The sequence below is a fragment of the Psammomys obesus genome, unplaced genomic scaffold (genome assembly GCF_907164565.1).
Source record: "Psammomys obesus unplaced genomic scaffold, mPsaObe1.curated_primary_1811, whole genome shotgun sequence".
Classification (NCBI taxonomy): domain Eukaryota; kingdom Metazoa; phylum Chordata; class Mammalia; order Rodentia; family Muridae; genus Psammomys; species Psammomys obesus.
This window is the reverse complement of record NW_026585685.1, coordinates 3,042,390-3,058,879: the sequence shown is the minus strand read 5'-3', so window position 1 is coordinate 3,058,879 and position 16,490 is coordinate 3,042,390. Positions and strand designations below refer to the sequence as shown.

Below are 16,490 nucleotides of genomic sequence, written 5' to 3'. Positions count from 1 at the left end.
ATTTTATTTTATTTTATTTTATTTTATTTTATTTTATTTTATTTGGGACAGGGGTCTTACCATGGAACTCTGGCTGACTTAGAACTCCCTATGTGGACCAGGCTAGCCTCAGACTTAGAGAGACCCACCCTCTTCTGCTTCCTACACTGGGATATGTCACCACTCCCAGCTGCAAGGTCTCTCTTGATTTGAGGAATCTGCCCTCTTCAGCCGGAAGATAAGCTCCCTGGGAGAAAGGACTATGCCTTAAAATAACAGTCACCAAAATGGCAACAATATTCACCACTCGCCACCCCTTTACGTAAGGCCTTTGTGGATCTGAATACACGGGCTCTGGCACAGCATATTCCTATTCAGTACTTAAAGAATCCCAGTGACAGCCAAGCACAGCAGTGCACGCCTGTAATCTCAGCACTCGTGGAGGCAGAGGCAGATGGCCCTCTGTGAGTTCGAGGATGGCCTGGTCTACAAAGCAAGTCCAGGACAGCTAAGGCTACATGGAAAAGCCTGTCTCGAAAAAACAAAACAAACTAAAAGTATCTCAGTGACTTACACTAAGAAGCCACAGAGCTAGCAGTGACCTAAGTGGGATTAGCTGGTTCTGTCTAGCCCAAAGCTCTCTGTGCTAGTCCACCCTGTCTGTTGTAAGGTAGCTTATCAACAACAGGAATCTGGGAAGTTTATTTCTCATTGTTTTGGGAGTGGAAAGTCCAAGGTCTTCTCAACTAATGACTTTAGTGTTAGATGAGGGCTTGCTTCCTCCTCCTCCTCCTTCTCCTCCTCCTCCTCCTCCTCCTCCTCCTCCTCCTCCTCCTCCTCCTCCTCCTCTTCTTCTTGATAGCAACTATCTATGTAGCCCTAGTTGGCCCCAAATTCACTATGTAGCCCAGGCTGGAGGCCACACAGTGGCCTTATTAGCCTCCTTCTGGGAGAACATGCATGATTCACCAGGCCCCACTTGCGGCTTCTTTCAAAGGTCAATTCCCAACTATGAAGATTCTGTCACGGTGACCTGTCATCTTCCAAAGGCCCCGCATTGGACATCAGGTTTTCAAAACATGAATTTGAGTGAGATACAGACATAGACCATAGAAGCAACAGTGAATAGCAGAGCAACCTCTGTGAATAAGCTCATTGCTGCTGCGTGCTGTGAATGTGCTTAAAGGGGCTAAAAAGGGGCCCGTGTATGCTGGGGCCAAGCTCCAGACTCTAATAAGCAAGAATGTGGGACCCACTAGGCAATGCCCTCCTGTAGATTTCTCAGCTTTTTGTATGTTCTTGCCTTACAATAAATGTCCTGGCTTGGGGCTGTGGATTATTATTATTATTTATTATTATTATTATTATTATTATTATTATTATTATTATTTGAGCATGATGTGAAAAGGGAAGCATGCCACAGCATGCATGGAGGTCAGAAAACAACTTTGTGGAGTCAGTTCTCTCCGCTCACCTTTATGTGGGTTCTGGGGATCCCAGGTTCCCAGGCCTGTGCAGCAAACGCCTTAACTAGCTTAGCCTCCCCCAAAAACCCTGTCCCCAAGTGTTAGGCTTTGAGACTATTTCTTCTATTAAATCCTCAGTGTTTGATCATCTTGAGTGGGGTATCCCAGAAGCAAAAAGATACATATGGTATATATTTACTTATGAGTGGATATTAGCCATATAATATAGGATAAAAATACTAAAATCTATAGTCCTAAAAAAGCTAAACAACAAGGAGGAACCTAGGGAAGAGGCTGAAACCTTACTCAGAAGGGCAAACAGGATAGACATTGGAAGTAGAAGACAAAGAACAGGACAGGAGCCTTCCACAGAGGACCTCTGAAAGACTCTACCCATTAGGGTATCAAAGGAGATATTGAAACTCATAGCCAGACTTTGGGCATAGTGCAGGCAACCTATGGAAGAAAAGGGAGATAGAAAGACCTGGAGGGGACAGGAACTCCACAGGAGACCAACGGAGCCAAAAACCTGGGCCCAGGAGGGCCTGAAAAGACCGATACTCCAACCAAAGACCATGCAACCTAGACCCCTGCTCAGAGGACGCCCATAAGAAGCTCAGTTTCCAAGTGGGTTCCCTAGTAAGGGGAGCAGGGACTGTCTCTGACATGAACCCAGTGGCCAGCTCTTTGTTCCCCTCCCCCTGGGTGGTGCAGCCTTGCTAGGCCACAGAGGATGATGATGCAGCCAACCCTGATGAGACCTGATAGGCTAGGGTGAGATAGAAGGGGAGGAGGTCCTCCCCTATCAGGGGATTAGGGAAAGGGCATAGGGGGGAAAGAGGGAGGGTGGGACTACAACGGGGTACAAAGTGAATAAATTATTATAAATTAAAAAAAGAATCCTCAGCATTTAAATCCGAGAAAGCAGCCCTCACTTTATCACCCTCTTCTTATCATAACGTGATAGATTGTTACTAATGTCTACCAACTCAAAAAAGTGCCTTCATCCTCTGTGGGAAGTCGCCAAGGACCCTGGCTATTGACAAGTGTTAAGAGAGACTCAGAAGAATGACAGGCCAGCCCTAGGTCTGGACAGGCTGCACCTTGAAGTTTTCTGAAGACTATGAACCATGGATTCCCCTCAGATTTCCACACAGAAAGTAGCACTAGCCATTTTCTTGGGTGGTAAGATATGGTATGATTTTGTGTGTTCTGTTGTCTTAAAATCCAGTACATCTGTAGAGGGCAAAAGGTAAACCATGCTTTAGCCAGGCTAGCTTTCCTGTCCTAAGCCACTAATTTGTAATGTCATCAAGAGCGGATTTAAGTGAAGACCAAGTCCATGAACTGGTCCCTTTCTACAACATCTGTGGTTTAACTTGCTGTGGCCCAGCAGCCCATATGGAGATGCTGTTCTTTGAAGCAGTCCGCCATAGCATGCCCCAGTGACTTCCTCAGAAGTCCTTCAGGCCCACTGGTATCTGCTTCTCTTTTTCAAAGATGGAAAAGATGGACATTGAAGGACCTGTGCTGTCCCCTTCCCTATTTGGAAACTTGAGTGAGGGCTGGTCAGATGATGCGACCAGCCCACAGCGCAATGTTGGGAAGGAATGAACCACTCTACATATCTTTTTCTCCCTTTTGATTAAACTTACTAAATAAAAAGAAAGCTGAGAGCTAGTCCCGGCAGGGCCAGGCAGACACGTTCCCCCCACCTCTGCCTGTGCCGAGAGGGACGGATTTCAGGGTCTGGGAGGGCACACATGGGCCAGCCGTGGAGGTCCTGGTTCTGGTTATGATATGGTGTCAGAGGGGAGAGTCTCAGGAGTGGGAATGTGTCTGCAGTTGTGTTTTGTCTCTTCCCAGAGTCTAGGAATCAAGAATGGCTTTTGGAGAAAGAGAGAGAGAGAAACAAAGAAACAAAGAAACAAAGAAAAGTACTGCAGACACCACAGATGAGAAAAGCAACGAGTATTCTCAATTTAAAATGTTATTTCATGTTCTGAGACACAGGCTAGAAACCTGTTCTATGTTCAAGGTCAGTGAAGAAATACAACAACCAAGTGTGAATGTCAGAATCTGCATTAAATACTGGGCCAGGGTTTAGAAAAATAAATAAATAAATAAAACATTATTTCTCTTGCAATAAAAGATAACCAGCAGTACCCCTGGCCAATCTGAGTAAGGTCTATACAGTTAGATGAATATTGATTTCTGGATTTTGATCACCATGGCTATGAGAGAAAAGCACTTAAAGTATTTTTGGGTTCTGTATCAGCTATAGAACTCTCAAATAGCACAGAAATATATTTACATGTCTGTATATGTATTTACTTATGAACATATTTATATAGATGAGAAGACTGAGAAAAAACAAGGTGGTAAAATATCAACATGTAAGGACTCTGCGTGAAGAGATAATAAAAATTTTCACACTATTTTTATATATGAAATTATTTCAAAGCAAAACAATTTTTAAAGGGGATGTTGGCTTGTCCATCTTATAGCCCACAGGCCATGTGGGGACATGTTTAGCGAGCTATGAATGAGGTCTAAGACAAAACCATAAACTTCCTTAAAACATTCTAAGATTTATTTGGGGCAGGGGAAGTGTTGCTTTGCTTTTTATTAGTTTGCTTTTTATTTTTATTTTTTAATGTGATCGTGTGCTTCTGGAGGTTGGTCTTTCTAGATGACATCATGTCGGAAGGTTAGGAGGTTGGCCAAATGTTACAGGCATGTGATATTCCTTTACATTCAATAACAAGCCCTTTAAAGGTTAGTTCCTTGCTCACCGTGCCTGCAGAAACTGAAGCAAGTCCAAGGCCAGGAGTGTCAAGTTACTCCCTGTTCATCTATGACACTCAACTATGAATTTAAATCTTACATGAACAAATATTTCCATTTTAATGCCCAATATCACAGTAGCAACCTGTGAGGACATGGCCACTTTAGGAGAAAATATGAGATTAAGGTTCAGATAGTTTTGTACCCCAAGAACTAATGCTCATTAGTTATGTGTACTTGAGTAATTAGCCTAGGAGGATGGAAGTTTTTCTCTATGTAAAATTGGCTAAAATAGTGTTTTTCCTAGATCACTTGGGAGAGCTAGAAAGGTCTAAGTGAAAGGACAGCAGCCTAGAAACTGTCCCACGGACTCTGTTTGCTTTTGTTCATAGATACCACGTGAAGCTGAGGTGCGGAATGGTGCCTCTCTGAAGCCTCTGGATACTATTTAAGCAACGTGGGGGGGGGGCTGGTTCCTATTGGCCTTCTATTGGCTCCAGTTGACACTTTTTGAAAAGTTATCATTCATTAACCAAGCACCTGTTCATGCCGGGAACATGGCATCTCTCTTGTCCTTATGAAAACAACATCAGGACAACATCTCTCTTGTCCTTATGAAAAGCCCCTGTTTTAACTGGGGAAACAAAAGTCAGAAAGACCGCATACAGGATATAGACACAAGGGTAGTTAGTACTCAATGGCAGTTGCTGAACTTGAACCCACATCGCTACGACTGTGTAGACTTGGGCCTCTTCCTCTCTGCTGCCCTATAGGTTGCTGGTGGCACATGAGTGGAAGCAGGGAACTAAGGGAAATGAATGTGAGTAGTACTCAAGTGGATCACATTGGATCCACAGAAACCCAAGCTTCATAGGAGCATGAAGCCATTCATGTTCTCCATACTTCCCTCTCTAGATGCCCACCCTATTCAGTAAGACTTGGTTGTTAGAAGGCACCCTTGCCACTTCCTTACCCATGTTTCAAACATGTCCTCTGGGCGCAAGCGACGGAGGGTGGGCCTGAAAAAAAGAGGAGCATTTTTGAGTAGGGATTACCCTAGCAGAAAATGAACCTCAGCCCAGTGCAAATGAGATGCTGGTTCGTCTATTTGACCCTAAAGAGGCCTGAGTCCACCTCTGCCCACAGGGCTTTCTCACCTGCCATGTCAGGAGAGAACTAGACCCAAACCACTCAACCTAGTCATAGACCTGTTCGATCCAAGGCACACCAACTTATGGGCTCTGGCAGAGGCAGTGGATACAGCACCTTCCTAGTGTCCCCTCCTCAAGGATAGGGACCGCTCCTGAAATCCCAGAGCCAACCCAGAGCAAGGAGATGGGACAGATAACAATTATTCAAATGTAGAATGCCAGTGCTGACTCTCTGCAAAGAGAAAAGCTGTCCATTGGGATCACATTGCTTCGGGTTCAGTGGACACATTTGTCCACGTCAGGGAGCAGAGACGGTGGGTCCATGATGATAGCCATATTCTCAGAGAGCTCTTCCCTCCAAGGCAGAGGCAGAGGCAGAGGGCTCCAGCTGGTAGGCCAGACCAGGCCAAGGCCTCTTGTTTGTATCCTAGGCTCTGCCTGGGACACAGCCACACCCATTTGTTTACACACGAGCAAGGGCTGCTTATATGCTGGAAGCCCAGAGCTGAGCAGCTGTGACAAAGGCCATTTGACCCCCAGAACTGTTTAAATATTTACTATGTGGTTCTTCAGTGAAAAAAACTTTGTGGAGCCCTGATACAGATGCCGAGTCTTAGAAAAGACCGCTATTCCAGAAATTTTCTATAGAATGTGTAGAACCATGCCTCATTATATTACTTAATTGATCAGCCTTATCCCATAGCCTGTGATGTTGGGAGAATAATGACTCAGTAAGGTTGGGAAGCAGACAAAATTACTCCCATAAAGCACCTGGAATGTTGTTCTACATACAGGATGTTGTCTTGATAAGTATAGGGTCTCACCTGTATCTTACTTTGGCTCGGGGTAGGGGTACACGCTAGAAGGAGGTGGTAATACATGGCATTGATATTCATCAATGACTGCTAAAGCCACACTGGCCAGCTATGTTCTGTTGGGTGTCTCACACTAGGTCGATGCTCTTCATGGCTCTGGATTGTCAATAGTGAGAGGCTCTTAACCATTACCTGGCCCTGTCACCCACCCCCATCCTCCACGTGTCATCTCAAGCACCTTTGGTGTTCCTTCACAAACTCCACAAGCTCCTCTTCTGTGTAAGGCTTGTTAGGGATGACATTGGGCTCATCCATAAATGGCTCATAGAAGCCAACTTCATTCATCTTCAAGGACATCTTCTTTGCGACCTGTAACAGGCAGAAATCAGACAATGGTTCATTTGAACAATAGCTTAGAGTAGCAATGGGCTCTCTACCCAAGAGAGGGTGCTTGTGTTCTTTGGCAGCAACGTGAGGTCCTATGGGTAATTTCAACTTAAATGTTGAAGTAGCAGGGATTCATACCACCTGTGGTTTGGGATGGACTCATCTTCAATCAAAGAAGGCCCAAGAGAAAAAGTCCCATCTGGAGAATGAGGGTCTAAGCATGACAAGGAATGGTTGAAAGAAAGAATGGAGAATGTAAGTGTGTGATTCTCTTCCCTCTGCTGTGTTTGCCAGGGCTGGCGGAGCAAGCAGATGGTAAGACAGCATGCTCACTGGATGGCTTTCACTGAACTAATTTGGAGGGAAAAGGCAATTGATGGAAACCATTAGAGCACACAGGTTACCAGAATCAAAAGCCAATCCATTTACCTGTCCATGACTGGTGAAGCCGGAGCATGGAACCTGCTAGGGTTCAATGTCCGTTACCAACCTTGCTAGGTGCTCTGTTGGGCCCTGAGAACTTTCCAGGCAAAAGATCACTAACCATCTTGCTTTGTGTAGGAGAGAAAGGTTTTCTGGGACATAGAACTTTCAGTGCTAAAATTTGGATTGTTCCCAGGAAACCGGGATGAATGGCTCAGCCTATAACCAGCCTTGAAGAGAGCGCCCATAGTCTGACAGAGATTTTCTCTCTTGGTTAAAGGGGTCACATACCAGTTCGTTGTCAAGGCAGAATGGTTGCTGTGTTTGCCTGCAAAGCTGCTGAGCTCAGGACCTCTCACTGTGACGTGCTTTGAGGGGCCTGGAATGTGCAAGGCTCAATAGGAAGCCCAACGCCATTCTCTAGCACAGAGCCATAGTCCACAGGAAACACAGGATGGGACGGTGGCTCCCTTTAAACTGCACAGCATTGCCTAAGAGCTGACACCTTGTGGTGGTAACCACACGGAGGTCTGCTCTGTGGAAACACTTCTGTCCACAAGTATCATCATCTGCTATTAACTCCAGGTCACTATATTACAAAGGACAAGTTTTAAATTCCAACAGTGTATGCACAGTTAGAGCAAACGGGTCGCTTAGAGCTACTGTCAAGCTGGGCCTTGGTTGGTATAAAGCCCAGCCCTAGGCAGGCTGAGACAGGAGGATCCTAAAGTCAGCATCAGGTTACACGAGAGTGAGTTCAAGGCTAGTCTCTCTGACAAAGGTCCTGTCTTAAGATGAAAAAGTTAAATAGCAGGCTGAGGATGAAGTTTGGTATTAAAGACCTTTGTCTGACATGCCTGAGGTTCAATCTCCAGCACACAGAGAAGGAGAGAGACAGAGAGAAACAGAGATAGACACAGTCAGAGAGGTAGGAGGCCTGGAGTTTTTCTTATTCTTGATTGCCTCGCCTTGGGCTGGGTATGGTGTGAATAACGGCATGTTGAGATGGGGATCTGTGGGGGGTGGGGTGAGAGGAGCAAACAGACCAGGGTCTGTACTGACACAGTCCTCTGGTTCAGCAAGCTTGAAAATGACACACTCTGCTGAGTTCACTCCCTCCCTCCCTCCCTTACTCCCTCTCTACGTGGTGGGAACCAGGCTTCTGGTGGGATGAAGAATGATTAGAATGAACAAAAACCGTAATACGAGCAAGCACAATGCCTGCTTACTATGTGCTGGCCACAGCCGCAAAGCACTTTAGGTCGGTTATGCTCCGTGATGCTCACTCTGATTGAACGTGGGCAGAGCTATCACTCTGCTCTACCCAACGTACAAAGAACGACTTGGGTGGGCAATTCATCGGTTCATGTATGGAAAGACGGGCAGGGCCACAGTCTATGTGCAGAGGGTAAAGAAAGCACTCTCTCTAGTTTCTCGTATTCCAGCATCCTCTCCTTTTTGAGAATCCCCTCCTCCTTGACCGTGCAAAGAAAGGAACCTGTAGCCATTCTCTGAACGCTACACTGGCCCCACACATTTCAGTGAGATGCTTCTTTTTTCCTTATGCCATTAGTTCTCGTCAATTCATCCCACAACCAGGGAAGTAACTGTGCCCTCCTGAAGCGAGAGCTGTTCAGAACCACACGTCAAGCAGGATATGCACGTTTGTGTGTGCACGTGTGCCTAGCACATGGGGTCTCCGGTCCCTGGATGCCACTGCCTAGGTCTGCCATGGTGAGTCTAGGAATGTAAAATCGGATGGCTGAGGCCTTAGGTTTTAGTCTGGAAGAGCCTGAGTAAAGATTGCCAATGGTCTCTTGGTTCCAGGGAGCACTCTCACCCAGCGCTTGTTTTTCTTCCAGCCTTGTATAGTTGCATCTTGGACAGCAAGGACTGAGGGAGAGCTGAGGCTGGGGAATTTATTAGCTCCATTTGTCGGTAAGTATTTAGTGGGGCATGCTATGTGTATGGCAAGAAAGACCTGGCTCAGGGGTGATGCTTGAACTCTCAGGTACCAGATAGTCCCAGAAAAATAAAATTGCCCATGCTTTTCTTTCTTCCTTTAGTTGGAATAAATATTGGCACTTTCAAACAAACCTCAAAAGACAATGGAGGCTTTCCTGGCATTTGCACACATGGGGGTTTTGACTCGTGACTTTGCTGCAGCTTAACAGGACGGGTTTGTGGATAGCAATGAAAAGTGAGGTGCGTAGGAACTTGGGCTCTCTCCACATCTCTTTTCAACATCATCTTCTTCAGCTCCCAGTGCGATTCAGAACTAAGTTTTCATCTCTCCGGCCTCCAGGCAGAAGAGGCGCAGGCCGGAGTGGTGAGAGGATGTTAGAGCTGACACATCTCAGGCTGCTGGATGCCGAGGTGGGCTCCAGCCTCTTGCTAACAACACCTCACAGGGGCTGAACTTAGAGTAGCCTGATCTACACTACAGGGATCTGTGTGTCCCGGAAACCATTTATTCTTGTTAGGCTTTCGATTCCTGGGGCTAGAAAGATGGCTCCACAGTTCAAAGCACACACTGGTCCTGAAAGAGGGCTGGACCTGTGCCCAGCATCCAAGTTAGCGGCTCACAGACACCTGTAACTCCAGTTCCAAAGGGACCTGATGCCTCAGATGTTGGTGGGCTCTTGCACACACATACACACACACACATGTAGATAATTAAAATAAGTATTTCAAAAACTAATTCATATTCCTGTGTCCTGTCACCCCCCCAAAAAAAACAACAAAACAAACAAACAAAAACCAAATCTCCTGGGATAAGCCTATAGATTAAGGTTCTTTTTTTTTCTTTTCTTTATCATGTTTGTATGTGTGTGTGTGTGTGTGTGTGTGTGTGTGTGTGTGTGTGTATGCACATATATGTGCCAAATGGGTATATATGGAGGTCAGAGGACAACTTACGAGAGTTTAGTCCTTCCTTCCACCACGTGAGTCCCCAGGATTGAACCCAGGTCATCAGGCTTGACAGCAAGCACCTTTACTGCTGAGCCATCTCGTTGGCCCACACCAAGACGTCTTAACACTCATTAGTGGAACCAAGACACATTGACTGCAGTTCAGAACTACTGATTTTCAAGTTTCCACCAGCATCCATGTCCACTCACCCTCTTTACAATTAAACTCTTGGTGTGTTACTGGGTTTTTACTAATTTTCCTGCCCTTTGACTTCCTCTCCCACGTTAAACTCTGAATTCTATAAGGCTAATTGCATGTCCTGCTGCATGCTGCTGTGTCCTGGGAGCCTGGAAGTCACTCAGTAAATACTTGCTAAATGAATAGATGAAGCCATGAAGGAAAGAAAGACCATTGTGTTGAATGTTTTCCTAATGTGTGAAAAACTGATCTTGTGTTCCTAGCACTGGCTTCTTTCTAGGATTTTTAATGTCCTCTGTAGCTTCAAGTCTTTTTTTTTTTAAAGTGCAGAATTGCAATATCCAATTATTTGGGGATTTTCTCTCTTTGGTTGGTGGCCAAATGCCCTTGTTCTTCTGCCTCTCTGGTTTTATTACTTTTTCTGCTCGTCAGCTCTCTCGCCACCTGCTGGACATTGCTGAGGCTTCAGCTGTGCCTTCTGATCCCACCACCTCCAGCTGGGCACTGCTTTCTGCAGGTGAAGTTCCAGGTGGCATCAGCCTGGTGCCCATTCTGTGTTCCACACAGAGGTACAGAGATGCTTTTCTCTTTGCAAAGAGGATGAGCCTCACAAAATCACTGAGCGGCAGCACTCAGGACTCTGTTTTAATGGTTAGTAAAGCAGTTTTGGAGATTCCCTGGCCTCCCCTTCTTCATAGCCACAGACACGGAATCACACTCTGGGTAAACTGGAAGGAACTAAAAACAAATACTACCCTGAACTCGGAATAAACTATCACTCAGAAGAGTAGAGTGATTAGCCAAGCCCACCTGAGGATTTTTTCATGCAGCTGTATAATCCCTCTATAGATCACTGCTCTCACCTTTCAATGCCCCCTTCCCAGCTTCCTTTTTTGTTTTCCCAAGAAGTTTTGTGTCTACTTTCATGTCACGTGTGCCAGAGGTTCTTCATGTATCTACATGAAATATAGAGCCCATGCGTGAGAGAAAATGTGATAACTGTGCTCTTTAGTCTGACTTAGTTTACTCCATCGGATGCTCTCCAGTGGCACACATTTTCCGGCAAACAACTTAAAGCCATTCTTCTTTATTGATTTTATTTTTATGTGTACAGATGTCATGTACATCGCTTGTGAACGTGGCTCCTGGAGAGGCCAGAAGAGGCATTGGAAACCCCTGGAACTGGAGTTACAGATGGTTGGGTTGCACAGTATGGGTGCCAGGACGCTGGGTCCTCGGGAGGAGCAGACAGCGCTCGTAACTGCTGGCCATCTCGCTAGCCCCAAACTTCCCTTAACATGCTTCTGTTGGTGAATGCCTGGGCTGAGTCCATTAGATTGGTTCTTCCCTTTCCAGCAGGGTCTCAGGCAACCAGGCTGGCCTCGAACTCCCTGTATAGTTGAGGATGGCCTTGAACACCCTGCTTATGTATGCAGTGTTGCAGATCAAACCTGGGGCTTGGTGCGTGTTTGGCACACGCTATAACAACTGAGCTACAGCCCCAGCCCTCAGAGTCTTAACCTATAGTCGCTTAGTCACCCCTGGCTCAGCATAACCAGAGGCCTGTGACAGATTCAACTCTGGCTGCTGCGCTCATCCATGCCAAATACTGCACTGTGAACCCCCTCCTCCCCGGTCCAGATGTCTGTCTGTCTGTCTATTAACAGCAGCTCTTATTGTGAGCTAACATCTGCGTGCTTGCGATGGCCAAGCTCCTGCTGCGCACTCTACCTGTGGCTTTCTTCTCTGAGCACAGCTGTACAGAACAGAGTCTTCGACATCATGCGGGACTCAGACTACATCCAGTCTCACCAATCGCTGACTATCGGACTGTGACTGAATCCATTTATCGTTCCTTGCTTTGGTTATTCCCTCTCTACAGTCAGAATACTGGGCACCATTGTATGGGCCTTTGAGAGGATGGGATTGGTCTTGCCTGTAATAAGTGCTTAAGAAACAATCATTATCACCATCTTGCTGTTTTCGCTCAAAAGTGGTCCCAATTCTAAACCTCAACCAATTAGAGCAAACTTTCTTTGGATTTAGATTACATTGGAATGATCAGTTAGCCCTTCCATTCGGATGATGTGCTTGAAGACAGGGACAGAAGCCTCAGAAGTGGTTTTCCAGCCCCTTCGAACACTCCGGACAAAGAGGCAAAGAAGGATGGCGGAGCCTTCAAACCTTAATTGCCTGTGTGACCGAACGTGTTTAAATGGGGTTTTCGTAGGCACTTACCCCCTTGTCAAAGGTGGCAAAGAACTTAATGTAGGGCTGGAAGTGCTCGGCCGCCTCTTGGAACGCTTTGTAATCTAGGAGGGAAAACACGAAAGAGAGAAGCATTTGCAAGGGGCAAACTGCACCCGTGGAGAGAGCGGTGTCAGATAACTATTTAAAACCATTAAAAAATAGTTGAAATTGACCGGTGTCCAGTCACCCTAGAGAATTCCCCTTCCTCCACAGGTTTGTAGACAGAGAACAGGAAATAGGAGAAACCAAAGAAGAGGAAGAAAAACATACATGGAAACTCCCGTCTCCCCCCACCAAAAAACAAAACAAAACAAAAAACCCAAAACTCCTTTCACCCAAATTGCACCTGTTGAAGACACAGTTTCTGCATAAATGAGCCCTGAGTAAAAAGGAAATTCAATGCACACACTGTGTATACATTTAAGAGAAAACACCAGGACCCATAAAGGACTTGAAGCTTCTCCAATGGAGGGTTCCTAGGGTTCTTTTCTTTTTTTCAAAATTTGAGACAGGGTTTCTCTGTGGAGCCTTGGCTGTCCTGGGTTCACTTTGTAGACCAACTTGGCTTGAACTCACAGAGATCTGCCTGCCTCTGCCTCCCTGAGTGCTGGGACACACACACACACACACACACACACACACACACACACACACGGCATACATACACACACATACATGCTCACATACACATACATATACACAACAAGAACCACAATACATGTGTCCTGGGGTAGCTAAGTGTTTTGGGTAGAGGACAGGGTTGAGGTAGAGAGGGTAGGTGGAAGCTTTTGAAAGAGCAGAGAGAAGAATTAAGCAGAGGAAGGGCGACAGTGAAAGCAATACCAGAACAAGAGCAGAGGGCATCAGAAGCCCTGCCTGTCCCAGTCCCCACGATCTCTGCAGAATTCCTTGCCACCTGCCTGAACTGTGAGCTCCTTTCCCAAGAAAGAATGACCTGAATCTGAATAGGGAGCCTCCTCCTTCTCTTAGAAGTCTGGTCCATGCTTTCAAGATTAAGGATGGGAGAGGTGGGCATGGGGGTACATGTCTTTTGATCTCAGTACTCAGGAGGCAGGTGGAACTCTGTGAGCTTGAAGGCAGCTTGGTCTACTTAGCAAGTTCCAGGCCAGCTAGAGCCACATACTGAGACCCTTTCTCGAAACAAACAAGCAAAAAGATTAAAGGTGGAGGAAGGGACTCCCAGAGAAGTGCTTCAAAATTCACTAGATCTTCAGTCCGTCTTGTCACTAGAGCACTTGTCTTCTAGGAAGCCTGGTTTTGTCACTTGCCTGGTTGGTGTTGTGAAATCTAAGCGTTCAGCCCCCACCTCTAGTAAAGACTAACGGTAGTGTTTCCAGTCTCTTTTCTTGGTCCCTCAGGGGTCCACACCCATTTCAGGGCCTCTGTTTTTAGTGACTGGTGAGCAACTCGAGTTAGAATCCCTGAAGACAAATTCCCGAAAGGCCTTCATCCACCTTACAAAGAAGGACAGAGCCAAGCTGTTTGGGGTAGAGTGTTCAGTAGCTAGCCCTGGGACAGTAGACTTGCAGGTCACTGCCCAGTCTGTGTGCCAATAGTGTGGCTTCAGGGACCATGAGTCATAAAGGGCTTCATACTATGGTTTCCCCCCTAAAAGTCCTGAGGTTCAATATCCACAGAAAGACTGTCATGAAGGCTTGATGGTGACTCTGAATTTCACATAAAAGATATTATAAAAACGTGGCCCTGACAACATCTAAACCTGGTCACATAATCTCTTTTCTTTTAACCTTTGGCTTGGAAGTTCTCTCTCTACCATTTCAAACACTAACAATAAACAGTGTAACAACAACTAAAAAACAAAATGGTGAATTACAAACACTGAAAAACCTGGGAGGTTATTTGGTGATTTAAAAAAACCGTAAACTTAACTGAGCATCTAAGTAAATTTAACTTTAAATTACAGGGTCTCAGAGAGCACAGGCTGACCTTGAACTCATGATCCTCCTAACCCTACCTCCCAAGTGCTGGGATTATAGACATATACAACCAACATTGGCTAGTATTTAATATTAATAATTACAAAACCAGTTGGGTAATATCTGTGTATGAACTCCTAAGTAAAAGCACCATTGTTATTTTTCCCACACATAGTATGCTATGAAAAGATACAGCTGAGTTTCAATCCCATCAAAGGATCACAAGAAATATAAAGATTATAACTGTGACCAAAAAGAAGAGTCAGTTATCTGAACTAGAGATGCTTTTGTCAATGAAGAACAGGGACCAAATCAGCTAAATTGTGTCCAATAGTGAGAAAAGAGTTCTTTCAATGAAGCTGGGCATGGTGGTGCATGCCTGTAGTCCTGGCATGGAGGCTGAGGCAAGGTGGATCTCTGTGAGTTCGAGGCCAGCCTAGTCTACAGAGTGAGTGCAGGACACCAAGGCTCCACAGAGAAACTCTGTCTTAAAAAAAAGACAAAAAACAAAACAACAACAAAAACCTAAAAAAATAATCTTTTTTATCAAAGAAAGAGAAGGCAACCATTGTGGCCAATTCCTTTGCCACCATCCAGTGTGTGAAGACATCCACTGTCAATGGTGGTTTTCAAGGAACTGAAGAGCCTGACACTTCAGGAAATTGCATGCTACAATTTAAAGCCTAATACCTAAAGGCACAAGCTTCTTTCTTGGAAGTGACTAAAGATTCTCCGTCAAAATCAGAAAATGTACTATGTGATTTATTCCCCAACTCATATCTTATTGCTACCATTATATAAGGAAAGTAATAAATCAATCAGTAAGTAAGTACTAAATACTCAAAATTGAGAAGCCCAAATTCCTTGCAGGCTACTCTCATTTTCTGTCTACACCCACGATCACATTGACCACCTCACTGATAAGGTTTGCAAGGCCTTGCAAGTAGAGCCCACTGGTTAGGAGTATGAGCACAAAAACCAAGCCCCTGGACTTTCATCCTGGCTTCTGCATCTACAGGTGATAAGATAGTTAATCAAACTGTAGCGTTCCACCACCATTAAAATACAGACAACCCCCCAGACAGACCAACCTCAGGAGCCTGTCATGGGACACCCTGAGGCACAGGCCCTAGTCATCGCAGATGCTAATAAAATGGAGCCATTCTGGTTTTCATTAGCATGGAGGAGAGGAAGGGAGTACTGGCAAGCTCTTTCTTTACTGATCTTGGCCTTGGCCCCTCCTGATCTGTCACACCATGCTTAGTGAAGGAGGAGGAAGGACGGGCAGGAGAAGGGCAGCTGGCATTCACATAAAGAGGAGTGAGCAGAGGCGGCAGAAGGGTCCCCTGCATAGCAGGGCCCACAGTACCCCCTTCTCCTGCTCCAAGCACTGTGTGTTGGGTGGAGCTTCGCAAGAAGCACGTGAGAAGAGAGACACAGTTGGGAGTGGAGGACAGACGGCAGGCAAGCTGCTGTTGGGGAAGTGACTGGGAGTGTTAGTGGGCTGACTAGATAGATAAACAATTCTGGAAACAATTTCAAAACACTTTGAGATTCCAAAAACAAGCATCGGGAGAGCTGCAGTCCCCAGTTGTAGTAATGAGTAAATTTTCACCCCTGGGGCTTAAGGGGTTTTTTTTTTTTAAGTACTTAATAATTTCATACACGCCTATAATCCACCCCCATTCCCTGCCCTGCAACTCTCTCCCTATATTCCTCACTTATTTGCCACATCTGTATGGTCTTGGTGTTTGTTTGTTTTGAGACAGGCTCTCACCGTGTCGTCCTGGCTGTCCTGGAACTCACTATGTAGATCCTGGTGTCCTGGACCTCGAAGAGGTCTGCCTACCTTTGAGTCCCAAGTGCTGGGATTAAGGGTGTGCGGCAGTACTCCCTGCTCACCCGTGTGTTCCTTTTGAAATGCATGGAATCCGCTTAGAGCTGTCAGAGTGCAGGACAGCTTCAGCTGCAGCAGCTTCTCAAGGGCTACAGCCCTGAGAGAAGCCAGTTCTCCCTAGCTGCCAGCAGTTGCCAAAGCTCCTCAGCGAGGGGTGGAACTTGAGTCCCCTTGACCCATGCTGGAATCACAGTGTTTAGGTCTTGTGCATGCCACCAAAACCATTGTCAGTTCTTGTGTGACATGGCCCAGACCAGGTTTCTGTT

At 45.8% G+C, this 16,490-nt stretch overlaps 1 protein-coding gene across 1 annotated transcript in view; it reads right to left on the bottom strand.

The window, feature by feature from the left end:
- Casq2 (calsequestrin 2) overlaps positions 1-16,490 on the bottom strand; it is a 61,051-nt gene that overhangs the window by 16,203 nt on the left and 28,358 nt on the right. Inside the window, exons 5-7 of the mRNA XM_055628164.1 lie at positions 12,358-12,431; positions 6,437-6,567; positions 5,206-5,251 (exon numbers count right to left, since the gene is read on the bottom strand). Of these exons, the coding sequence (XP_055484139.1) occupies positions 5,206-5,251; positions 6,437-6,567; positions 12,358-12,431 (251 nt within the window). The remainder of the gene's footprint in view (positions 1-5,205; positions 5,252-6,436; positions 6,568-12,357; positions 12,432-16,490) is intronic.